This window comes from Haliaeetus leucocephalus, unplaced genomic scaffold (assembly GCF_000737465.1).
Source record: "Haliaeetus leucocephalus isolate CR32 unplaced genomic scaffold, Haliaeetus_leucocephalus-4.0 Scaffold0, whole genome shotgun sequence".
In the NCBI taxonomy this organism is placed as follows: domain Eukaryota; kingdom Metazoa; phylum Chordata; class Aves; order Accipitriformes; family Accipitridae; genus Haliaeetus; species Haliaeetus leucocephalus.
The window spans coordinates 6,501,560-6,529,057 of NW_010972436.1; the positions used below are offsets into that span (position 1 = coordinate 6,501,560).

Consider the following 27,498-nt stretch of genomic DNA (forward strand, 5'->3'; position numbering starts at 1 on the left):
TTAGTAATTTACAAAAATCCACAATGTAAGTATTTAACAGCAGCTGTGATGGCACATTGGTCAGAAAGTATGTTCACAAATTACACATTTGGTTACAATACTAAGCAGCTATTTCTTTTTCTTCTTCAAGCAGAGTACCAGCATGTCCAATGCTAGTAGTAACTTCTTATCAATTCTTAGCTAAAGATGGGTATAGTAAGTCTGTACTGTGTAAAATCTTGCACATTCCTTGAAGCCTGTGGAAAAATGTGTAATGCTTTCATAGGTGCCCAAATTAAAAAAAAGGTAGCTTTCATAGACACAGAACAGGTGTAGTCCTGTTGAGTAAGAAAACAGGTTTCACGTTATCTGGTAGTAAAATGCTACTAATACAATTCATTATCACAAAGACTATTAAGGGTTTGGAGCATCTCTCATATGAGACGAGGCAGAAAGAGCTGGGATTGCTCAGTCCAGGGCTGGGGAGGAGGGAAGAGGGGGAGGAAGAGAATCATATCAATGTTCATCAATATTTAATGGCAGGGTGCAAAAAGGTTGGAGCCAGACTCTTCCCTGTAGTATCCAGTGAAAAGAGGCAACAGGCAGAAATTGAAATACAGGAAACTATTTAAATGTGTGTTTGTCTTCTTAATTTTTTTTTTTTTAAATTTTTAAATGAACATTGGAATGGGTTGTCCAGGCAGGCTGGGGAAGTCTGCATCCTTGAGTTATTCACAGCCTGACTAAACAAGGCCCTGAGCAACCTGCTCTAGTCTACCTTTTTTTGAGCAGGGTAGTTGGACTAGACAATCTCCAGAGGTGCCATTCGACCACAACTATTCTGTGATTCTATGATTACATACAGTTCTATCCGCTGCATATATATTTATATTTAATAGGAATTTATTTTAGCCTCAGTACAAGTTCCAAGGAATCTCGAGAGGTTTTCAATATGCTTAGTTCTGCCCCATCAAATGTTGCTGTTATCTTGACTGTTAAGGTACTCCTTGGAGCTCTAAGTAGTGCTTTGAAAGTCCTAAATGATGCATTAGGACATACACAAATTTCCTGCCTCCTAGAAATGTCAAACATTTCAAAAAAGATTTTAGATATGAAGCATCAGTATCAGAAACAGAATACTATGAACAGAAAATACCTCTATCTATAATGACACAGAGATGCATCATCCCACCAGTGAAAGCATATAAAACTCCAGTATAAACAGTACACAGAGAATGTAGGAGTTCACTACACAGAAGTGAACAGTTTACACCATTCCAAAATAGGGAAGGGGTAACTTCCACGTACGTAACAAATGTGTAGACTATGACTCATTAATCTGGACAAGAGACAACTTGGAAAAGACAAACTCATCATATTTCCAGAGTGGCCTAGAGAGGGCAAGAAGGAAGTGACTGTTCATCAATTTTTAAAATACAAGAGCTAGGCACCATGAAATCAAGCTAGTAGGAGCCAGATTCAAAAGACAGAAAAGGAGGTGGCTTTTCACACAACAGATGGTAGATATGCATAATACTTTGCAAAAAAAAATGGTTTGGATGCTAAAAATTTACATGGGGTCAAGGGGATATTTGAGAAGTATTTGGAAGAGACATCCATCACAGGTTACTAAACAGACAAACCTTATCAGCTTCAGGAAGTCCTTCAGCTGATACACATTGGCCAAGAAAGTATTAGAGGAAAAACAGTGCATATATATTTGCTTTGGTTTTTTTCTTCCCTCCACATGTATTTTGGGCAAGTATCCAAGAGGATACTAGGATAACCAAGGATTCCTGGTCTAAACCAGCATAGCACTGTTGGTCCCATAAAGCAATGCTAGGATTTACCTTGCTAAAATAATACCTGACCCTATCCTACCATTCAAACAATTCAGAAGATACAGATACCTTTTTCTTAGCTGCAATCCAATCGCTTGTCATATTGTGACCCTGGTAAACATCATTCACCTGTGCTATTAATGACTGCAGTACACATACTTACTTAAGTATTTACAAAAAGAATTCATCATTATTTGCGCAAAGTGAATGACAATAGAGCAATCAGGCTCACTATATCAGTTACTAAAAATACATTATTTTCAACTTGGTCTTCTTGTCACAAACGTCTGGTTTTCCAACACACAGAATGTCAGAAGGCCCCTTTGTTTGCAAGAAAACAGTCTGTCTCTGATTAACTGGTACCTACTGCACTGTGTGCAACTCACTGCCATGCTGCAATTTATTGCCATGAAAAAGGTCCCAAAAAGGGAGGGAAACACTCAGGAAAGAAGCTCTATTCCACAGTCTATCTAACCTCTTAATGGTCATTTGTTCAAGCTATAATAGAACAGATGTAGCATAGGTGAAGTGAATGATACAAAAATTTGGCAGGCACATCCCAAATGAAAATTAGACAATGGAAAATTTTCTGTCTGTGGGAATAAAAAAGTTATTTTGCTGCTGCAATTGTCAAGTAGGCATTCTAAAGGAGGACAATTAGGAACATGTCAACAGCTGTCAGAGTAGGTATCATTTTGAAAATTGTATTTTGCACCAGTTTTCAAAGAGTTATCGTAAAACTGACTTGAATTCACCTCTACATTAGTTGACTACAGAAGTTGGCAGTTCATTAAGAGAATGCTACAAGGAATAACGTGACTCACTAAAGTAGTAATGCTCAAAAATTTGAAATACTAAGTATCAGATCAGCAAATAACTTTCCATGGAATAGAGATGTTTCTGGATCCTAGACTTGTGAATAAACCAAAATCTCCATTTGCAGTTACAGCCACTGAGGATCTTTGTGCTTTTGCAGACCTAAAGCTTCCCAGTGGTTCTGGCTAGTGGATTTGGACACCATGTTTCAATATTGTTTCTATGTGCATCTGTCACAACTTTGATGGGGTATCCTTGGAAATGAACCACCTGGGTTTACCAGGAAAAATAAACATCCACCTATTTTGTTGTCTTCAATGCTTTTCCAGAGCTGATGACGCTTTTCTCATTAAATCCCAAAATACTTTACAACCTTGGCAGGGGGTGAGGAAGAGAGGCGTTCAAACTGATCATATGTTTTTGTCTGGACACAAGGATGAAATGCTGTCTTGAATATGTTCCTGTGCTTCAAGGACTGTGGGGGTGGGGAGGAAAAGGTTTTAATTTTGTTTATCTCTTTGAAGAGATTCCTTTTGAACGGCACATTTTGGTTTACAAAAGCAGGGAAAACGTCCTCTGTATCAGAGAGAGCCACCAGGAACACAAGTTTTTTCCATATGGAAAGTGATACTACACTGGCCGAGAAGATTGTACCAGCAACCTGGATGCCAACATTTAAGGTCATTATTTCAAAAAAAAAAAAAAAAGACGTCTAAGGGAACCAAAATAGAAAAGAAATAATCATATAAATATTTTTAAAAAATACTTCTCACATCTACCATCCCACAGTAAGTCTGACTTTTTCACTGTTACTTAGAAAAACTTTAACTAGGTTCTCTCACATGCATTAAAGTAAACCAACTTTGATGCATTCCAACCATTCCATATTAAGACTGACATTTAGCAATCCATAGCTACATTTAACCTAATTAACATAACTAGGACTCCTTCTCAGGTATATTCTCTCAGTCTGGCTATATCTATACCTAAACTCAAGTTCCAAAGGACCATGTCTGAAATCATACTGGTTATTTGGAATGATCACTGACAAACACTAATTCACAAACTGTGACCTGAAATAATCTGGGAGAGTACTAGTTGTCCCAGGCCAAAACCATGCCAACAATCATTCTTAGAATTTAAATATGTATGTGACTGAGTTGGTATCAGGACCTCGGCCACACTGAATGTACTGAGTCCCAACTGGCACAATATCCATTCTAGATCCTCTCTTTTTTCTTTTTTTTTTTTTTAAACTATTTTTTCTTCTCCGTACAGTAAAAACTAGAAAGGCAAAGAGATAATCTTGTGATTCTAATGGTCTAAACTAAGGGAAATAATTACACCTCCAAGCACCCTTACGTAGTTCCAGCCTTTCATATGGTTTACTGTGTTCAGAGTTCCATAAAAATCAAATTCTGACATTAGGAAAAAACATTAAAAATTCTAATGAAGGTTTTTAAAAACATTAACCATTTGTCTTTCCCTTTAATTTTTCCTGACCCTTCCTTTCTTTTTCTGTGCACTATTCCTGCAGTGTCTATGAAAATTCTTCCCCCTTCTCTCTACCACTAGCTAATATGCATTGCTGTTGCTGTAGCTGTAATATGCTGTTATGAAAAACTGACAAGTACTTTGCTTTTAAAAGTAATAAAATGCTAAAAAGTTTGGACATATATTTCACTTTACCTTTAACTTACAGCATTTCGGGTGGTAGAGGGAGAACCTACCTTTGGTTTCTATAATAACATTCAATATGCTACCTAAATTATTGAAATCAAATACAAACACACTTTTTTTTTTTTCCTTTCCCATTCTAGCTTGAAACAGGTCTTAAGACTATATATTTTCTAAAATCTCAGTATCATTGAGAAGATATTTTTGCTTTTTGTTCCTAGACAGATTACTTTGCTGATCATTTTTGTTTATTGTAAGAATAAATATTAAAGTTTAACATCACTATAATTATAAAAGCTTTCAACTGGCAGTCTACCTACATCAGCAAAATTCTACGGCTTCTAAGGAAGAGGAAAATCATGTGGACAGTCATGTTCATGTTCATTTCACAACCTAACAGCTTCAGAGATACACTGGCTGTAACTCTGAGATTGGAAAAAGGAGCCAAAGTGTCTACATTAGATTGTGCAGTCTGATCCTCCAAATTATTATTATTATTAATATTTAATTAAGTAATAATTATTTAATTAATTATTGTTGTTGTTATTGTTGTTATTATTATTATCTCCCCCCCCCCCTTCCCTCAAATCAATGTACAAAGATACTCTGAGGATCATAAAATTTAAGACCACTTACAGGAAGCTAAATAATATTTAATATATTTTTCTGCCTTTACTTAAATGGATATGTCACCAGTTGGCTGGTGACAAGCTTTGGGTCCATCAGCCCCCCACAAAACTAATCTTTTACCTTCTGTTCCAATGCAAGCCGGTACTTCTGTTCTACCCTTTTGCATTTGTTGTACCAACTGTTTTCATCCATGATGAAAGGAGGACCGATGTTCTCTGGAGTACTGCCTTCACTGCCACTACTGCCCAGCGTCCTTAGCTCTTCTTCATCACTGCTGATGCTGTCAGAACTGAAGGATCATACTTATTAGCCAAGTCAAAAGCTGTGTCTGTTAAAGTGCAAATCCCCCTTGAAATTAAAGCACCACAGTTCTTACGGATATCTAAAGCTCTGTAAACCAAAAAGAATCAAAATGTTGGGATAGGATAGATCACCAAGCACAACTTGTATTTCAAGCTTTTATTTGTATAGCCACCTAAAGAATGGGCAAAAATTTGCTTGTGATCTTAGTCAAGTTATCTTAAGCAAGTCAGACAACTGTACGTGGGATACTTTCCTGGAATACAAAGGACCAGTGCATTACAATATGCTATCTAAGAAAGTGGTGACTTAAATCTTTCCTTCACAAATTCAGGGCAGAGTCGTCTCTGAAAATAGATTTCATTTGTTTCTAAAAAAGCGGAAAAATAAAAAAAGTGATTGTCATTATATTAAATTACGATAAATTTAAATGAGAATGGATAGTTATGGTTATAGCAAAGACCATGTGCCTGTTATTTCACAGGACATAAGCATCTCCCTACATAGTATGCAGATTCATTGTTAAAGTGTCTCCATAACATCCAGAATCAATGTATGCCAGAGAATTCAGACATCGTTCTCAAAGACAAGAATTTTAATTTATCCCAATATCCATTTGAAATCTTCCCTTACAGCTAACTATGCTTTCCACTACAATAACAGCATTTACTAGTTTTTTAAGTAGTGAGTAGTGCAACCCCATGATCCTGCCATGATGCAAATTCTGCTTTAACTGAACCATGCAATCTGTCATTAACATGTAAGCTTACATGAACTTCAAGTGAATAACTAGGATGTTTCATGTTCAGTTGTACATCTTCAAGACTACTCCTAACTCCCAGCTGCTTCCTTCATTTTGCCAAACCTAACAATAGAACACATCCCATTAATTTCCATGCTTTTTGGAGATGCCAGATTGGTATCTGATCTGTTAGCGATCATTCTTTTTATTATTAACCACATGGCTGATCAGAGGAGCAAAATGTAGCTGGAATGTCAGATTATACACACAACTGGTCATGATTTTCTATTATGCACTAACTGCCTATACTGCATACTGCTTATCTGTCATATCTTACCATTTACCAGGGCATACATACTTTTTATTTACAAAATAACTACTTTTAAGTTTATGGCTATAAAGAAAAGGCCCAAAAGAAAGGACAACTTGGTCTAATGATCTTCAAAGGAAATAAAAAATTTGTTTCCAGCTGAACTGTGATTCTAATCCAAGTAACCAAAGTTAGCATGACTCACTTATGAGTCATGTAATAATTCCACCAGTCTGAAAGAGTAAGGTAGCTGAGTGTACGGGTTTGTATTTAGATATGGATATTATTTTGAATGTGAACTGAAATGTAAGAGGCCCAGTATGAAGTAAAATTTTGCCAATGAAATAAAATAAAGAAAAGCATTGTAAAGATAAAAAGTACCTTTGGGTGAACTTCAGGTACGGTGTATAATCTATGACAGCTGGAAAGCTGCCATCCAATCCTTCACCCTTCAGACAAAAACTGATAAAACAGAGAAACAATGATAAGATTATTACAAGAAAATTAAATGACAGTGACAGTTGAATCTTACCAACATGAAATTTGACTTTTCTTAATTTTTTTATAATAAGAAAGGCCTAGAGCATTTAACACTGAAATCCTACTCAGCTGAGCTAGACTGTTTAATGTTAAATGAGAGTCACTAAGCATATCATAGTATAATGAAAACCCCAACAAACAGAAATTCCACATAATCAGGAAATAGATCAGGGCAAGTGGTATAAACCTTGATTTTTAAATATTTACTTTTATTCTGAAAATACAGATGGATTGCAAGGGAATAACAGGAAAAATAAAGTTAGCTGAAGAAAGAGAAACAGAAGAGCTATGGATGAGCTTGGAATCTTCAGTATTTAAGCTCATTCAAAGTGTTCACAGAGTGCTTATGTACCCATCCTACTAACTTTAAGTTAAAAATCAATTCTCAAAAATATTTCAGAGTCTTTCTCCTTTCAGATACTTTCTGGTGTTGGGCTGCAGGAAGATGAGGAACATTAATGAAACTAACTTTCAGAAAATGTTCTTAAATGGCTGTGGCCTTATAAAGCTATCATCTACACTGTATTCTTTTTGTACTGGATATAAAAGATTGCATTTGAATCATGTTTAATTATCACAGAAGTGACAAAATTAATTATGCTTCCACAAGGCTCATTTTCCTCACTCCTCCTATCTCTGTCATCAAAAAAGAGATTCTAGTAAGACACAGCTTTTGCTAGCTTAATTGCAAAGTGCCATTTTTGACAATGCAGTCACTTAAGTGGTATTTGGGAATTACATCTGAAGCATTTTTTTTTCCCTAAGAAAAGAAAAGCAAGGAAAACAAAAAACACCCTTGCAAAACCACAATTATTTTAAGTAAAGACATAATTCTGCATTGCTGGGGGGGGGAATATTTAGATTCTGTTCTCACCTGGGTTCCCCCACCTCCACCCCAAAGTCTTATTTACAGTTCCACATAGATAAGCCAGTCAACATTTGTAAGAGACTGTTTGAAATGAAAAAAAAAAAAACCAAACCAAAACCAACAAACCAAAAAACTCCTCAAATGTAACATGTAAAAAATGACTACAGCTTCTTAGTCATTCAAACCAAAAATACTATGAATTTTATGTGGCACAATAAAAATGCTCATGTAGCACTATGTTCCTACTTTGCCCAGAAAATTTCTAGGCTCTTAAAAGCTGCATTGACAAAAACTTTGAATGTCCCAACAAGAACCAATCATTACTTTGAATACTATTAACAGATACCTATACATATGCTTATATTAGAAATTGGAGGACAAAGGAAGAACAAGCACACTCATACAGCTAAGCTCTCATACCAGTAGTATGTACCACTGAGGATTATAAGAGACAGTCAATTGATGATTATTTATGGGAGGATTTACATACTGCAGACCTACTCTTGCTATGCTTCTTACTGATGTAAGGCTATAGTCCTTCAAGTATAGTGCCAATACAGAAGCAGTTTAATTTCACATAGTGTAAAGCTTAAACTAATAAAATCTGGTAAGATTTGAATTTGCTGTACACAAGACTAGGTCTCTTATCATCCTGAAGCACACTTCCATTCCCCCAGAACATATGTTGAGGATGCAGTTAAGCCAATCTAATGACTAAATTCTGGCAAAAGAAGGTATCATATGTTTTCAACCTCTCCCTCCTGTTCTTTCTTTCTTTCTTCTTTTTAAAAAAAAAAAACAAAAAAACCAACCAGACATTCCCTTTCCCCTCCTTACAGTGGTATTGGCACTTATTTGACTCCATGATGAGCTAGTTCAGCCATCAAGACCTGAATTTTTAGGTTTTTTCCCCCTTTAGCATCCAGTTGCAGTTCCACAGGCAGCTGAACTAAATGCTCACTGTCACCAGAAAGGGAAAACATTATGCCTCTTCTCTAAGCCTTATGGTCCCATCATCTCTGCCACTAATAGGATGACTCTGTGAACCAAACTAGCTGACAACAAAAGAACTATCCTGCCTTCTTACTAGGTATGGGGGTTTTGCCCTTTAACAAGTTGAGCTGGCTCACAGAAGGGTCCAACAAGCCTCAAAACTGGTATAAGGGTACATAAGCAGGAGTAAATCTCCAAAGGCCTTTTGGCAACAGTCAATCACTCAGTGCATTCAGTGAGACTATGTGCTGTTTTCTGCCAGTTTATCTCCTAAACTGGTTTGTGACAAGCATTAATACTACCACAGGGTAAATTTTAACAGTGTACTGCGAGGAGACTGGAGAAAAGCATTATCACTCTCCTTTTCCCTATGCGGTATTATGAAACCCTTCCCCACTGGCTCTGTATGAGGCTAAGTGGGCCCAACCAGGCATATTAACAGGGTGTTGCACCAGCCAGGTTTGATCATTTCATAGGCACTGTAGTCTTTATACCTTGCTGATATTTTTAACATATATCTTTATATATATACACACCAGGATGTTTTTTATATTCTCTAGCATGTGCTTGCACCTTTATTACCCCAAAACACAGAATTAATTAAGTAACAAAGCACACAAAAGTCTAGGTAGAGATTGCAAAGGTAAATTCATGTAATCTGATGACATTTTGCTGTTCGGCTGCAGTTAATTATAACACAAATGAATACTAAATGGTCATTTGTAGGTTAAGCTTTTAAAAAAATCTAGAAGTGCTAAAGTTAAAGACACCTACACCCTACACCTTCTACATATGCAGTTACAATGCTGTCATTGAATACCAGGGCATAACCATGTACTTAATCACACAGTCTTCCTTGCAGTTTAAAAATAACTAAAAGATTCAATTGTCTGCAAGATTCACTTAATAGGTTTGATATATCTTCTGCAATTATACTTCTGATTGCTTTCAGGATTTTGATACCTGAAAGAAAGACCATGTAATCATGCAGCTATATAAACTATGGCACAACTTTGTTCTTATAGATAAGAGCCATTCAAGATCTCTCTCTCCCTCTCTCTCTCCCCCTCTTTCCCCCCACCTAAGTTTTGCCTCTCAAACTACCACGGGAATCTAACAATGTTTTCCATAATGCATTGATTTATAAGTACTTTCCCTGAGCATTTTGTTATGAAGCATGCAAATGTAATACCTGAAATCAATTGCATTGAGTCCCAAGAGCATACCAGCAAGCATATTTGCTTCTTCACCAAGAACAATTGCTCCATCCTCATAAAATCTCCTTCAATAAAAAAGAAATTAGTTCAGTTAATACCATTTTCTCTCAAATAATAATAAAGTTTTTCATAGTTATCAGAAAACTGAAGTGATCCAGTTTAAATAAAAACAACTAATGTGAACCCCAGGGGTGTTCATATTTCATTTCAAATAAAGCAAACCAATAGACTGCACAGCACAAAACACCACAATCTTAGAGCACATAAAAATTTAGACAGAAGCAAAAAGAATTTACAATATTAGCCCTAAGAAATAGTAGAACAGGACAGACAAAATGAAAAGAAAATGATGAAGATATCTTATACTTTACTGCTGAAAGGAAGAATTTGGGTCATGTACATAAAAAAATAATTGTTCCATCATATGAAAAAAGTTCTCTCTCACAATTGTACTTGCAGGCTCTTTTAAAGTTCAACATTCACTCTTCATTCTTAGTAGTTGATTATTTTTTAAAAAATGTTTTCACAAATCAGCTATTTTCCAGGTAGCATACGTTTTCTTTAAATACTGCATGCTGGGAAGATGCATGCTGCATCCAGTTATTCTGAGATTTAAAATTTTCATTATTTGAAGAAGGAGTGTTAACACCATTTTTTTAATGGCAAAACACCCATTGACCAAAGTTTTTAAACTCCACATCTTGATCTCAAAATACACTTCACATACCCTGGTATATGCAGATTTGTGAAGGCTGCTTGAGAACACTGACCGACAAAGCAACAATTTTTGAATCTGTATTCCCTCACCACCTCCCCATTCTCTCCCATTTATTTTGATTTTCTCCTCCCAGCTACCACAGAAGTTATTTCCACACAGAAACACTCCATGCACAGGGCAGGTGAATAGGACCCACCATTGCCACACATGGCCTTGTAAAAAAGGCATTTGGTCTGTTTAGCAAAGTAGCACAGAACTTTAATTTCTGTGTTAAAGGAGTCTTGGCATCAGCAGAGGCAGAAAGGTCACTAGAATTCACCTGAGCGTTACACATGGAAAGTGGGGAACCAAGAGCTGTTCAGTACCAAAGGCAAGGTTGAGAGGTCATTTACCAGAAACTGAGATGCGCAGTCCACCTATACATTCTACCAATGTATGATTGCAAGAAGGTGCCAGGTTATTGAATGCAACCCACCTTTCAGACAAATATCAGCAACACTGCCCTACCAAAAGCTCCATATGTTTTAAGAACTGCATGAAAGCATTGGGAAGGCTCAGTGAGAGCTTCAGTTGACTACATGGCAAACATCCAGAAAAGACACATTTTGGGGCACAGCCCCAAAGACTGAACTGTGTTATAATGCACACTGTCAGAAGTCCTACTTTTGCTGTTTCATAATGGACATCCATTTGCTGTTAAGGAAACAAGCTGTCCAAGACCTTGGATGTTCTCAAGGGAAGCAAGAAATCTGGAATATTTCCTCTGGGAAGATAGAGATTATAGTCCTGACACTGAGGCTATGATGTACAGATTCAGCTTTCTACCCTCTGACTTCAGGAAGGGCACCAGGAGGCTAAACTGGCCACTGGTTGAGACAGAATACTGAGCTAGACGGACTTTACAGTCTCATTCAGTACAGTTACTCTTATTTGAGAGCTAACAGCAATGATCCCAGTACAAGCTGATTACAAACCATTTCGCTGGCATTTGTCAAGTCACTGCCAGGTACCAATCAGTACTGTGCTCAGTTTAACTTGTGACATGGTGGCTAGGAAGTAATCACACAAAAAAAGACAGGGCATACTTGTAATGGCAAGACACACAGATGGTAGCCTGACAGTGGCAATGTTTCTTAAACCAGGTACAGTAATCCAGCCAAAACAACAGTCCCCTTGGAAAACTCACCAATCTTCTTTCAGTGCTATGCAGTTGACATTTCACAACAGAACAGTCCACTTAAGTTAAGAGTCTGTGCTGACCAATTTGTTAGCAAAATAATTGTGTGCCCATGCTTAATCCAACTCCCTTCCAAGTGTAATATGCAGATCCAGCACTAAAAATGTGCTGCTTCATTAAAGAACTAGTCCTAAGATCAGGCACCTAAACACAACAGTGAGGTTTAAAAAGAGCTAGGAGTATGATAGATTAATCTCATATTCTACATACACACATGTGTAACATAGGATATTTATAGTTTATATAAATAATCATTAACTATACATATAGCACAATACATAATTTAAAATGCTAAATAAATGGTGCAAAGCATCACCAAAAAAATCAGGCCACTTATTAGGTATCCAAAATCCCACACAGGAAAAAGAAATTGTGTACGGTATTGCTAGTGGATTTGAAATCCATACTACCAAGATCTGAAACTGTAACTTTTATTTCCATTTGATGTATTTACTTCAAAACAAACTTTGCAATTCCTATGTTTGGAATGCAAAAGAGGTTGTTTCCAAAAGCTATACCACTGAAAGAATATTCAAATATATGAAACATTAACATGTTCAAATAAATGAATTTGAAACTGCTAACAAAATAATACCACTGTTATCCACTAGCAAACAAACTGCACTACCAAACGGGGACAAAGAATGTACTACTTAACTACACAGTTTGTGACCCACCTCATTTCCCCCTCAAAACCCCAAGTGACTTTTCAGTTTGAGGCAACGTGAGTAAATCTTTTCCAGAACTCTTTGTTTTACGAGCTTCTTGTCTATGGTAAATGCAAGCAAATCTGGGTAAAATAAAGATGACAGGTCTGGAAACTTCAATAAAATGGGATGCTTACCTAGTTGTGTTTCAAAATCACCTTAATATTGGCAAAATATATGGAGATTTGTGGACAAATTGTATTACAAACAGAAATAATATTCTAAATGAACAGAAGTCCTTACAGAGAAAATTCTTATTGTTTAAATAGCCAATTCAGTATGTCTAAAACTTTTAGAGTTCAACATAAGGTACCACAACATGTTACAGACTCACTCATGTTTAGATGACTTCATCATAAATCTACGAGACACACTTGTTACAGGATAAAGCATCATAAAATAATCCCATTATCTAGAACCAGTCCGAAACTGCCAGAGTATTTTCTGTCACAAAGCATATTCTTGTCCATAACAGCCTTTACCATTAGAAGATACAACACAAATGTGTTACACATTTTTCATATTACATCAAGAATTCTAGCTATGCCTGATCACTAATTCTATTCTTCTATATTTCTCAAAAAGTTCCTGAAATTCTCTTCCTTTCTTCTTCAAGAAAAGTTGCTATAAAAATTATTTTTACTGAGTCTCTAGGGCTTTCTGTCAACCATACCTAATTTTGAAAGGAACATTACAGCTTCTGTCCTTATGATGCTACAATTTCAGAATTATTTCCTTCTTTAGAGAGGCTTTCTTCTCTTTTGACCTTTCAATAATTCCAGACTTATTTTCACATTTTTAAAATCAAAAAGGGATTTTCAATTTTGCAGTTTTACCCATGCTAAAATCCAATCAATTGATACCAACTCCAAATATCTTTTACTGGGTTACAACTCTTTTACTAAAGACATTATTTCCTATACAAATCAAGCAGAACATTCACTTCCAAACCTAAGTCCCTCACTTAAGCAACATTTGCTAAAATATTGCAAAAACCCAAAAGTCTTGGAGACCTGGTTGTTTTGAAGTCTCTCAGAGCTGTGGAAATATATTCAGACAAATGTTTTTCCATAAGTGCTACTCTGATCCAGGCTCGACCCTGCAAGAAGAAACAGATATCAAATATTTAAGTAATATAGAATGAAACACTTAATTTTACACTGAAAATGAATACAGTTGATTTACCTGGGTGAAATGAACTGATTAACAAAATTACCACTAAACAGAAATAGTTGCTAAGATGTACTTCATTATAGTAATAATGAAAATAGAAAATGCGTTCTTACAAATAAACTTTATTGTGAAATAAAATTCTCCAAAATTTGAAGGGGGAAAAAAAAAAATAAAATTTTTTTGCTTTAATTATATACTCCAGCCTTTTGAAAATCTCATGTGCATAAGTGGTAGCAGATCAGGGCAGAGAGCTTTCATTTTAAAGACAATGGTATTGGAAGCATCAAATCAGTTCCATTGTAAAGCAGCAGTAACCTACCCTCAAGGTGATTTAAGAACTAATTCTCTGCATTCATTCAAATATTTGTGGGATCAATAAAAAAAAAATTATAACTCAGTGACATATTTTTATTATGTAATTTGCATAAACTATTTTTTCCCCTCAGTAAGGACATCATTATAGAGGATGCACATAACATACAGGAATGAAATCAAATCTAAGAGGCCTAAAACTTGTAGTCCAAAAGCAAAACTTGATTCAAACAGTTCTATAAACAACAGTAATAGCTTCGAAAATAACTTTTAGGAGTATATGTTTCACTATGTTTACAGGTCTAGTGCACAGGATTGTAGTTTACAAGAAAGAAACATTTCAAATGGCTGCCATAGTTACGATTGTCAGTTTGAGAACACCAGGAACATTTCTTGTAACCCATATAAACTTACAAATAGTTATATAAGTAGTAAGACATCTGTCTGCTTAATATATTTGGTGTTTATCAACATCTATCTGAATATCACTACAGACATTCTACCCAAACCATCTGTAGTAGATTATAATCCTATTTTTATTTTATATAGACCTAGATCAAACTAAACTTATAATAAGATAATAACAAAAAAACCAATTGCTTTCATAAATACCAACAATACAGCTAAAACTTTAACACAGAGTGCACTAAAATTAAAAGGATATTTATCTGGATAGCTGCCTTTACATTGCAGTTATTTAGAACATGAGAGAAATAGTCAAACCCTGATGATGATGCTTAGCTAACGACTAAAGCCTATGCAGCTCCAGTGAAAGCAGGGCTAATTAGCACTAGCAAACCCTTACTAACAGCTTCCAGGCTGAAGTGACACCCATTTGGACTACCAGTAAAACTGATGCATACCACTGGTACTTGTGTCGACATGCTTCCAGCCTTTTCAGATATGGACATCCAAAATACTCCCATAGGCACTTTTAAAAATTCAACACCACTTTCCACACTTACTGCACAAATTAGCTTCTTTGTTTACTATTTGGCATGGAGTTTTCCACAGAATAAAAAAAAAATTTAATTTATTTACAAGAGTATTTCAGAAAATAGCTTTGTATCTTATTATATACTGAATTTAAATATTCATATCTATTAAAATCTTAGAATTCAGAAATACCTTTAAAATAAACCTCGAATATAAGCAATACAATCATCAGATTCTAGAACATGAATCTCTCCAGAAAGTATTTGGAAAGAAGTTCTCTAAATTCTCTGAGTTTCCAGATCTCAACGTAAGTAGGGAGAAAAGCTGCATGACATTTCAATCTCAGTCTGCTACTCCAGTACATTGAGTGCTAGGAAGAGCATGTAATATTCTGGATAGGAAAACCAGTCAATAGCTTTTTGCCATAGAATCTCAAGTGTTTCAAAGCTTTCACACAGATTACAGATACGTTTACTATACAAAATTTAAAACTGAATCTATACAGAAGAAAGGAGCAACACCGGACATAGCAAATAAGCTGTTCTGCAATACTATGGATCATCAGAATGGCTGCTCAAAGATCTATTAGATTCATGGTGCTGCTTGATCTAAGCATCATCTTTTATTGAAGAAATCTGTGGTTGTGTAAATACACATAATTTAAATTGTATTAACCACAGTCATGCCCCTGAAAAAAACCTACAAAATTTTTGTATATAACAAGCTAAATATTTCCACTTCACCAATGATACCAACTATGGATAATCCAGAGTATAATAAAAATCTGAAACTACAGGATTTTTAAAATAGCCATGAAACAGTTTGGATACTTGTTCAAACAACTGATTCCAGTTTATTTAGGAATAAAAAGAATTAAGAACATTAATTTGGGTATCGTTTTATACTTATACTTTCAAGTCAGAAAGTTCTCAGTTATCAATCAAGGCTGATTTACACAGAAATAGAAGCTATTGAAAAGCAATCCAATCTAGTAATAAAGAACTTGTAATCTCTGTCCAACAGTATTTTTTTTTAAAGATGTTGGTCTACACTGTCTCACACTATTAAGAGTTAATGATAGGTCAGTTTAAAGCTTGTTCTTATTCAGGTCATATGCACATAAACACATTAAATAGTTACTTCCTTAATGCTCCCATTGTACCTACAATCAGAAATTGTGATGTCATTTCTATATAGATCCTTTAAAATGATGGATCTTTGTTAGCAAATAAATCTATTAAATGCTTCCTGCACAATCACACCAACAAACTCAAGAGTTGATCACACCTTTCCTATTAGTGCATAAATTACATCCAAAATAAAATGATACTTAGGTTAGGGGGAAAAAAAATAAATCACATTTCTACAATTTTAAAATAATATTTGTTAGGCATGCCCACATGAACTTAATTTCCCTCAACATACTGCATTTTCAAAAAATTATGTAAGTTCAAAGTGAAGGCAATCATTTTATAATAACAACACACTGACTGAATAAAGAAGTTGAGATTTATTCTACTGAATAAGATGAATTTAAGAGAAAACACATTCAGATTTAAAAGTGTTTTTTTAAGAAGTAAATATTTACTAGGTACATATTAAAAAAATTATTTCAAACAATGAAAAATTTTGTGGGGCAAGCTTAGTAATATGTTTTTCTTCTGGGTACAGAAATGTCAGCTATATTTTACACAGAAGAAACAATGTAACAAAAAAGTCAATTTGACCTTTTTCTTCCCTACCTTAGCTCTAGAAGAACCGACATTCTCCATGTTCTCAATACTGCAGATGCAATTGTGAGAGACTTTTCGGCAAGCTACTCGAATGTAGTCCCAGAAACTACGAGGACTTTCATAGCCGAACCAGGTGATCTGACCTTAAATCAAAATACAAGATATGTAAAGATTTATGAACCTTCCTCTCTGCTTATTGGAGATAAACATAATTAAAGTACTTCCCTATAGGTTGCCTGCACTGACAGGATTTTATACTAGCAAGTCCATAAATTCCTACTGTAAACTGGCTCACAGGTGTAAAAAAACCTTGCATTATGTCTCTCACCCTGGTTTGCAATGCACAAAGAGAAGTTTGGGGCTTTTGTGTACATATGTGTATTTTGTTGGGTTTTTGCTTGTTAGTATGCTACAATAATACTCCAGGGTTCTTCACGGGACTCTCAAATCACAATAAAGCAGAGTTGTGACTTAAAAATACGATGCAAGAAGTATTTCTGTTACCTGCTTTAGGTAGTACCACATGTTTCATTAATACAGTCAAGTAAAGGGAGTTTTGTTCTTTAAAAAAAATTTTTTTATATATAAATATCTATCTCAAGACCACTGCTTGCTGTGGTAGTATTATCTTTATTTTAGGAGCAGAATGGAATTTATCAAAATGTGCTTTCATTGAAGGAGAAATTGATGTATGATCAAAAAAGTTTTGCAGTCACAATTTATTTTGAGGACACACACAATATTCCTTAGGAAGTTGACCAAAATGAATTGAGCAAATCAATACCTCTTCTGGAGCTTTAACCAAAACTCTTCATATTTTTTTCCAGCTTGGAATGTATTACAGTTAGAAAACAAAGGGAAAAATTGCATACTACTTTCAATCACTCCACACAAAATAAATTTCATCACAGGCACAACAGTTCAGCCCCGTTTTTCAGACTGAACAGCATACAACTGTGAACAGGTATGTGAAAAGATGAACATTGCCCTCTGGTGACTGCCATTATTACATACATGCGAAACCTTTTTTCCATATAAAATGAGATCTTATTGTTAAGCTAATTCTATTTTATTTCAAGTTTTGAGTTGTACTTCTGAAGCTTTACTAATATATCAGAAAGACTTTAATTCTTTTGCTGTTAGAAAGCTCAGATTTCAAGAAAGAATATATTTGACTGATACTGCAAATCATACATACCAAAATGCCAAAATATCATGACAATGATATTTTTATCTAGCATGACTTATCTTAACTCCAAGCATAGCCAGAGTAATGTCAAAGATCTGTCCCCTATGCTATTAAGAGATTCAAGTGGTGTTGGGTTTTTTTCCCTAGAGGGTGCATGTAACTTGACTTTGTGGCCCATCTGCTTACTCCGCCTCATGGATTTATTTATTAAATTCAAAGCTTGATAAAAGTCTTGTTAAAAAAAAAAGCAGGAAGAATTAATACATATTACTCAATATGTCAAAGGGAAAACAAAAAACCAAGGTGCTTCAGTTGCTGTAGATTCAGATCTCAGCTCTAAGCACTAAAATAAAAGAGTTTCCATGATGCAAGTGCTCTTACACACTATTTTCGTTGAAATGCCAAGTGTAGCGGACAGCAACAAGAATTTAACAGCATTTCAACAGCATGAAAACCTACAGATATTATTCATATTCTTTGCCATACTAGAAACATTTCTGCCCTGGGGATTATACCTGCAAAATTAAATGCAACTTAAGTGTGAAGATGACTTTGTGTCACCAATTCCAGTACCAGCTAATAAAGGCAAGCTTATCATAAAATAACTTTTGTGGCCTTTTGAAGCTATCTTAAGGACAGAATATATTCTGCAAAAACCAGACAGTTTCACTCTATAGTTTTCTGAAGTCACTAATTCAAAGCAATTCCTTTTACCAATGAACACCTGAAAACACATCATTTAAAAACAAAAATACCTTTGCAACAGAAATGCATATCAGCACACAGCGCTTATTTGGCTTACACTGATCAACAAAGCAAGCCGGCCATAATTACAATGAACACTGGCATAACAGTGGGTTCTTGTCTTGCAGTCAGCTCTGCGAGAGGGTACGATGGGTTTCAGACTTTAGTAGGAATTGTCTTCACTTGAAACTCACAGTTGGCTCAGGACCTTTTGTGAACCAAGGACTTCTATATTTCACTATTTTCTCCCTACCACTTTAAACCTTGCCCCACTCTAGTAATTAACATCATCTGAAGAAAAACTTCCTTAATCATTCTATACACAGAAAAATATTGGAAAAGACTGTCTCAGAATAGTGAGAATGTATTTTAAGAACTACTAAATAAGATATTAAGCTGTATATTCCCTACAATTTTAAACGCTTTCAGTGTATGAAATTCTATTTGGCCCTCAATGCACTCAATGTACACAGCCACAAGAACTCTCAAAAATGAGGAATGAAATAGCTCTCATTACTCAGTGCTTGTCAGGCTGTGCCTGGAGTATTGTGTCCAGTTCTGGTCCCCACAATTCAAGGAGGACACGGACAGATTGGAGAGGGTCCAAAGGAGGGCCATGAAGATGTTCAAAGGGCTGGAGGACCTGCCCCATGAGGAAAGATTGAAGGCATTAGGTCTTTTCTCTCTAGGGAAGAGAAGACTCAGAGGGGAACTCATCACAGTACTTCTGAACCTAAAGAACTTAAAGAGGATGGAGGCTCTCTCTTTACAAGGAGCCACGTGGAGAAGACAAAGGGCAATGGGTACAAGTTGCACTGGAAGAGGTTTCATCTCAACACGAGAAAGAGATTTTTTAAAGTAAGAACAACTATTCACTGGAAGAACCTCCTCAGGGATGTGGTAGAGTCCCCATCACTGGAGATTTTAAAGATGTGATGCTAGGGACAGGGTGCTAGATAATGTCACCTGGGCTCCCTTTTCCACAAATGGTTGGACCAGATGATCTTTTGGGTTCCCTTCCAACCTGGGCTGTTCTACGATTCTAAAATCATATCTAAATTTTAAAGGGTCCTAATAAACTTGAAAGCTAGTTTTAGTACACAATTTACAGTCTGTCAAAGTACTTCTCAAGGTAAGAGTAAGTTTCCAGGGAGGTCCAAAGGACAAAAAGTACGTGGTCTTTGCCATGAAGTTTATATGTCATCAGAAGACACAGAAGCTGACAGCTATTCCAACAGGAATGATGTTACCGTTTTTGTCAGCCAAACAAAAATGTTAGATAAGCATGGAAGCTGCATGTTTAATATTAAACATTGTTCAAATTCAGTTCTTGCCTACAGAACTGCAAAGCAAATAGAAATTTTTTAATTTCACCACATTTTTGAATACTGCTACACACCTATTTGTATCAACCCATTTCTGCTCCAGTCTGACAACTAGTTGTTGCGGATCTTTTTTCATGCCCCCAAAATTCTTCACAAATAAGACATTAAGCAGTTTGATTCCTACTCAATCACAGTCCAATTTCATATCTACAAAGTTCTACAGTTGAAAGTAGTAATGACTAGGATGCTCTAAGGTACAGATTTTCTCCAGACTTCCCTGTATTATTTAGTTTGCAGCAAATTTTTCTATCCTGAAAAAAATAAGTTTTAATACAACTTGTTGGTAATAAACTGGTATGGTATTCCTTTGAGGAATTTCTGTGATACCTACTCTTTTATTTTGGGCCTACAGAACCAATAATTAAAAATTAAAAATTTACAGTAGCTCATAAACACAGCCCTCCAAGACAATTATAAATTCATTTAAGATTTTTCTCCACACAGGAGAAAGGAGAATGAGCTGAACCACAAATTACACAAGACCCCTACTTTTCTTTTTAGCCAAAACCAGTAGTAGGGTCACTATGTGTGTATAAATATTAAATCTAGGAACAAAAGCTATACTGCTAATAGCATTATTGCACCAAATAAAGGGCCACCACAGCTATAGCTTAGACTTTGTCTTTGTCATGACAGTGGTGCCATCAGCTCTTATTTCTTTAACCTACCCTTTTCACCCCCATTATATCGCCAATACCTTAACTATTTTATCCAGCAGACTTGTCTCTCTCAGGATGAGCAGCATTACAAGCTGTACCTTATTCACTCAAAGAACTGTGCTTCCTCACCTTTGACCTAGACCTACCAGCACAAATTGTCTTCTGCAGACATAATTCATATCCTTTCCCTTTGTAACCACTGTTTGTGTCTGAATTATTACAACTCAATGAATTTTGATTAATAAAAATTATATCAATATTCATCGCTTAAAAAGAGACTCCATGAAATAGCAGATAGTAGTAAGTGCTTTTTTTTTTTCACCTAAAAATAAATGAGTAAAATAAAAACCATATGGGAAAGGATAAATTGTGCACTGCAGATAAAAGAAAAGTCTTTCAGTGCTTCAGAAATGAATTATTTAATAATTCACCTTACTATGAGGAAGTACAAAAACTGAACATTTACCAGTGACATCACTAGTACAGCCATTTACCATTACTATCACCAGAGTATTGATGATGTGTGAAACTAGAACATTTTACAGAATGAGGAAAGGAAGAGAATTATTACATTTATGTTTCCACTCCAGCAGCACTGATGAACCTAGAAGCTTACTACTCATAGTAAGTTTTCTAAAACAAAATAGAAAAGCAAGCAAACAAACTCCACAGTCACTAAAAATTAGGAATGACATAGATCAGATAGAGACAAGCAGCTTCCATGGGCAACTCTAGCAGAAGCTTTTGATATGTTTATAATACCTTCTAAGTGTACGTACAGGAAAAAAGGCATACAAAGTCGTGCAAGTGTCAAAATAGCACAGTACAGCATAGTCTTTCGTGTCATTATGGTGGTAAATGCAAATAAGTGTATAAATGACAAGTATGTTCACAGTAATAATGAAATTCAAAAACTACAGAAGTCACAAGCAAGATGCATTATATACGTTGTCAGTGACAGAACTCAATTTATACACCAAAACTATTTCAAAGCATGCAAACTGGCTAGCAGTTTGGATATAAACACATTTTGCTGTACATTGAAAACCTAGTAAGTCAACAAATACATACAAATGACAACAGTTTTCAGAAACGTTTGAGATGATGGCCATAAAAATCTACAATAGTTACTGATGTTCTTCAGCACTAACTCAGTTAAAACTAATTTAAATTGATAGAAAAAGGCAGAAAACCATACAACATTGTGATATAGTAAAGACAAAAATATACATCACTTTGTATTGACTTCAGGTTTTAAATCAGCTAGGATACACCTCTGATCAAATCCCAAGTACTGTTGCTGAACACTTTGATGCCCCTACCATTTCTTCACTAACTATATTTACTTAGCTGATCTGATAAAAAGGACACTTACATGAAATATACATGAAAAAATCTGTGGCCAGCAGTGAAAACAAGAAACCACCAAGACAACTACAAGATATGGCTTAATCTCCCCAGTACAAAATGGTTACAAAAGGAAGAAATTCCAAACAACTGTCTGGGGAAAAAAATGGCTCCTGAAATTACTCAGCTTGCTTTAAATATTGTCAAACACACGTACATTTGTATACAAATTTGTAAAATCCCTTTCAGCACTACAGGTCTCATTTGGTCCAGAGACCTTCAAATACATTGTCCCTGTATCCACTCAGAAGACCACTTACTCTCTACTGCATTACAAAACCATGCAAAATCTTATTTCTGAGAAGGAATAAGAGTAATTAGTCACTCATCTTCTTCCTGTTACTCCTTCTACCTTTTCAAGATCTTCAGTTGTCCTGTTCAATAGTATCATATCTTGCCAGCAGGCATGCCACACAGCTTATTTTAATAACAGGAAGAACACATGCTTTATACCCTCCTCATTACCATATTTGGTCTACTCTGCATTCACAATAAATCCAGAGCTTCTAGGGAGTACTGGGTATACTGCACATACAGTATTACACAGTATAGGGATAAGTATCTCTCCACTTTCTAGAGCAGAAGGCAATCAACGGCTTGCAATCCCCGAAAAGACAGTTAATACAGCTTACCCCCACTCTCTCTCTCTTCCTTAGGGCAATTCAAAAATAGATTGTGAGCCAAACTGCTTTTTCTAACAGTGGCCTATTCCTCACTGCTACTTATTGGCATTGGTGTACATGTAACTGTAAGGTAGTACAGATGTCGCCTTTTGGCCATGGCATGTTATGTTACCGTTTTTGGAACTATTTTGTTGCCATATGTGCCAAGTCTTCTGTATCACATGAACAGATACCTGCAGCATTCACAGATCTCTGTTGTGTGAGCTGATATATTTATGCTGACCTCATTTTATTACTAAGCAAACACCCACATCTAACCCACTCTTAGGAAAATGAGCAGCTGCATTAAAGAAGTGCATCCATGGGGAAAGTCATTAGTTTTCTGCCTGTTTGACTTCCTGGTCTGGCTCACCACAGGATCCAGTGAAGACCATGGCCAATATCACGGAAAAGTAACCACAAAGGGGGGGGGATAAAAATTCTGTAGCAAACTGCACTGAGTTTAAGAAATCTCGTGGAGATTTTCAACACTCAACTGGAAAATGCCATGAGCAATCTGAGACAGCCTTGGTTTAAGCAAGAGGTTGGACTGGATAACTTCATAAGGTACTTTCCAGACTAAATTCTTCAATGATTCTGGAAAGAAAAAACAAACTAACAAAACCACCCAAACCACTGTGAATGTTGTTTCATGACGCTTTTGCTATTCGGAGCTAGCAATTTCAGATCAGTTACCTGTGGAGGACCTCGGCTGGACCTCGGGGCCTGGGGAGGATATTGACCTTGACAAGATTACAGTGTTCCCGTGAGAGAACAAGAAAGAACGAGAAGCATGCTGGGAAACTAAGTTTAAGGAATGTGTTGACCGTTTGCAGTTGTGATAAGGAACCTGAAAAAGTCACCCAATGAGGGGTGAGAAAAACAACTTCTGACAACTTTTTGACCAATAAGGGACAGACATATGTACAAGGTAACAAGTATAATGGGTATAAATTTGCTGGCTTGTAGTAATAAAAAAAACCTTCTTTGCTTGTACTATAAGAATGCGTACGTGTCGTTTGTCCGTCTCGACCACGACAGTTACCTATCAAAAATCAATTTAAAAATGGTGCTCATATTGCTATAACTGGCATTTTTAGCAGAACAGCCAGGAAGATGAGGCTTGAAGAACTATTATATCAGAATTCTTAATTGCAATGGTTTCTGGAAAAGCATAAAATTCTAATGCCTGTAGTTGAACATTTTTTTCCATTTTTGGCTGTCCTTATTCCTTCCATTTTGCTTTGTCTGGATCCTATCTGAACACGAAACCAATAAGCAGCAACAGTCACTATATTCCGTCAAGACTATGCTTTGCTCCTTAAAAACATATTGTATTTAAAGTCAGAAAAGACAGTTGCCAGTAAAAGTTTTCTAATAAAAGTAAACTTAGTCCTTTACGATGCAAATTAAATACTTTTTTTTTAATTCTTCCTTTTTCGCCCAGTACTTCCAAATAAAATTAAAGATTAAGAATTGTTACTTGCCATGACCTTAAGAAAGTAACGTTCTATATATTCCAACTCTGAAATCTGATCATCTGTTTAACTACACTGCCATGGCATTATCCTGACAACTTTGATACAATGAAACCATTTATCTTACCAGAGACAAACAGATCATATATGTTCTGCCTGCTTGAAAACATTTTATACAACCCACTGCAACCACCAGTCCGCTTTTAGTGTGCTCCTACTGACACAAAATATGCATTCAGAATATATCAGTCCTTTCCATCAATAAAATGCAATTTCTTTCAAGCTCGGTGTTGTATAATATATACCCTCTTAAATTTTGAATTGTCATGGTACATTTATTATCTTAATTTCCCTTTCAAGTTTTTAAAGAATAAAGCAATTACTCACAGTGATCTAGCTTATTACCAAAATATTCCCTGTTTGCAATACGATGCACAATTGCTGCCTTTTTCTGTATTTTTATTTAACTCTGCAAACTTAGAAAAACTGGTAATTACAAGGGGAAGACTGAAACAACAATTTAGCTTTTTGATTTTCTCTATTTCTTATTTGAAATAATTTTTTACTTGCAAATTTCATTTGCCTGTAACCCATTTGCCAACCTGTCAAGGCTTCTTCTCTGTACTGCCTGTCCTGAATAATAGACTGTGAAGCAAAAGAATGTTGGGGAAAAAAATATAAAAGGGAAAAAAATTATAAAATTCATAATGATTTTTGCTCAAACATCACTGAAGCTGAGGGAGAAGGAGAAAACAGAGCAATTTCCCTGCAGTGTCAAGTTGCTAAGTACCCATAATCACTCCAATAATCTTTGTCACAATGTGACAAACACTATGTTTCTACCCCACTGTGTGATTTTTTTTTTCTTCTCTGACAAAATGACAGCAGGTAGTAATTGTACTACTCAAATGTCAGCCTACACACAATATTGTTCACAAAGTTATGAATATTAAAAAGCAAAAGTATGAAAAGGAGTAGATTGCCATATTACACTTCTATATTTAGATGATTATGATGTCGTTCATAATCCTCAAATAATTTCAGAAACTGTACACAGAACTGAGAAATGAGGAGAAGCTTCCAAAGTCCCTTTCTAGCGACTGCTACTGCTAAGGCACGCTCTGTTCTTTTAGCAAAGCAGCTTCCTCTGGAACAATCAGAAAATGCAAACAGACATTTTCTTGAATCAGAACAACATCTGACTCCGATAAAGAGGAAAATCAACAAACAACTGACCTTTCTCAAAAGCAATTTAATCCAGATCCATTGCATTCCAGCAGCAAAAAACAGGTTCACTAGTGGGGTGGGGGGATGGGAATGAAAGGACCTAAACACAGTATCTGGAAAAGAAGGCAACAAAAGCAGGGAAGGGAGAAAGAAAAGGAAGCAGCACCCCAGATATGCTCTCTATAGCTTCTGTTAAAGCAGAAAACACTGCGATTGTCTTTCAGACTCAGATTCTTAGGACACAGCCTTATCATAAAGCAGAAGAGCAGACAGCTCAGCACCATGGCAACATCCACTTGCTTAATTACCAGCCAAGAAGGCTTCCAACAAGAACACTGGAAACATGTTTCACAAAAACCGTTTCCTTCACTTTTCGACAGTAATGCAAACAATCAGGAAGGCAATACCAAAGGGACAGACATACAAAGCAAGCCATCACTTTCATTCAGCATCAAGGAGCTTCTACAGATGTACGCTGGTTTCATACAAACAAATTCTCATGGCAAAAACATCACTAGAAAGGAGGTTAATTAACATACCTTTCAGTCGATGACTTAGAATCTGTTCCAGAATGGCTGCAAAATTATTAAATTCAGGGGAAGTATCATCTATAGTCTCAAAACAGGAACGGTCAATCAGAGTCTTGACTGAAAACCTAGAGCAAAAGTACAGGACAATCATAAATTATATGGATAGCTATTGGTCCTCTATAGCAGGACAGTAGTTTGTATAAACCAAATGAGCAAAGAACCAGAAAACCACCTTGGTGATTTCAAGTTCAGTCAGAGCAATACAAACACATACCACATCAAGAAATAGCCTGGAAATACAATTATAATTGTTAGTCTTAGGCATAAAGCCTTAAAAACAAAAAGAAAACAAAAATCCCCACACTTTCCATGTAGAAGTGAGCTAATTATTTTGTAATTATTTCCCTCTTCTCTAAACTATTTTAATAAAGCTGTAGAAAAACAAGCACTCAAAAGTACCCAACATAAATTTCTCTTTGTAATCCTAAACATCATAATTTTTGCTTGACATTTCATCAATGCTCCTTTTATTCCCCAAATCCATGCCCAAGAATCAGAAGTATAAACTTTATCCTATTATGAGAACACTGTAATATCATCCTAATGCAAGAATAATCCAAACATATTATAAAACTGAAATTTTATGCACTGTTAACCCTGTGCATTAACTTGGACAGGCTGATTTCCCTGTGAACAGGGGTAATCCCTATTCAGCACCATATTACTTCATTATTATGCCAGAAAAGCTATCAATTTAAATGATCTAACACTTGAAATTGGAAAGGCTGAATCAAGCCACTGTAAAAAGCAGACAAGATATAACTAGTCAATTAGCCAATTAGCTGTCTTTGGTTACACCTGCACTTACACAATTTCATTCTTATTCAGAAGAAGATAATTTAAACTTCAAGAAACAAGACAAAAATTGATTTTTCTCTTGCCTTCACCATTTTAATCATAATCCATTTTTATTCTCCTTTCTGCTCCTTGTTCTTCAGTTTTCAGTTTCAAGGCAAGTTTCATATGTCCTCAACTTTGAAAGTAACACTTACTTTAAGGCATTTATTGTGTTTTTTGCAACAATCCTTGTTTGTATTAATGGAGCCATACTAGAGCCTGAGGCAATAGTCTTCACAACACCCAAACTTCAACAGTACCATCTTAGGAAGTTCTCACTGTGCCTGCTCATCCCAGACCCTATACCTGAGCACACCACTCCCTCAGTTGTGTCAGTTCTACTTTTTATGGGGCTCACTATGAACTGATCTAGATTTTCAGTACTTGAGAGGAGGGGTGGAGTGACTCTTAAATATGCTTCACAGCTTCTCAACACAAAACAGTTCTAGAGCACACCTGCAGAAACAGCATACCATATAGGCATGGGCAGGAATGAGACTCCTTAAACCAGCAATACGATTTTCAAATGTTCTGTACTGTGAAGTAACTGAACTGCATCTTTAGCAGAGTCAGCACAACCGCCTGATGCTC

The 27,498-nt window shown here is 35.8% G+C and overlaps 1 protein-coding gene across 1 annotated transcript in view; it reads right to left on the bottom strand.

Moving 5' to 3' along the window:
- RUNDC3B (RUN domain containing 3B) overlaps positions 1-27,118 on the bottom strand; it is a 46,292-nt gene extending 19,174 nt beyond the window's left edge. Inside the window, exons 1-7 of the mRNA XM_010562668.1 lie at positions 27,063-27,118; positions 26,020-26,135; positions 16,739-16,872; positions 13,589-13,674; positions 9,889-9,978; positions 6,677-6,757; positions 5,064-5,232 (exon numbers count right to left, since the gene is read on the bottom strand). Of these exons, the coding sequence (XP_010560970.1) occupies positions 5,064-5,232; positions 6,677-6,757; positions 9,889-9,978; positions 13,589-13,674; positions 16,739-16,872; positions 26,020-26,135; positions 27,063-27,118 (732 nt within the window). The remainder of the gene's footprint in view (positions 1-5,063; positions 5,233-6,676; positions 6,758-9,888; positions 9,979-13,588; positions 13,675-16,738; positions 16,873-26,019; positions 26,136-27,062) is intronic.
- Between the last annotated feature and the right edge of the window lie 380 nt (positions 27,119-27,498).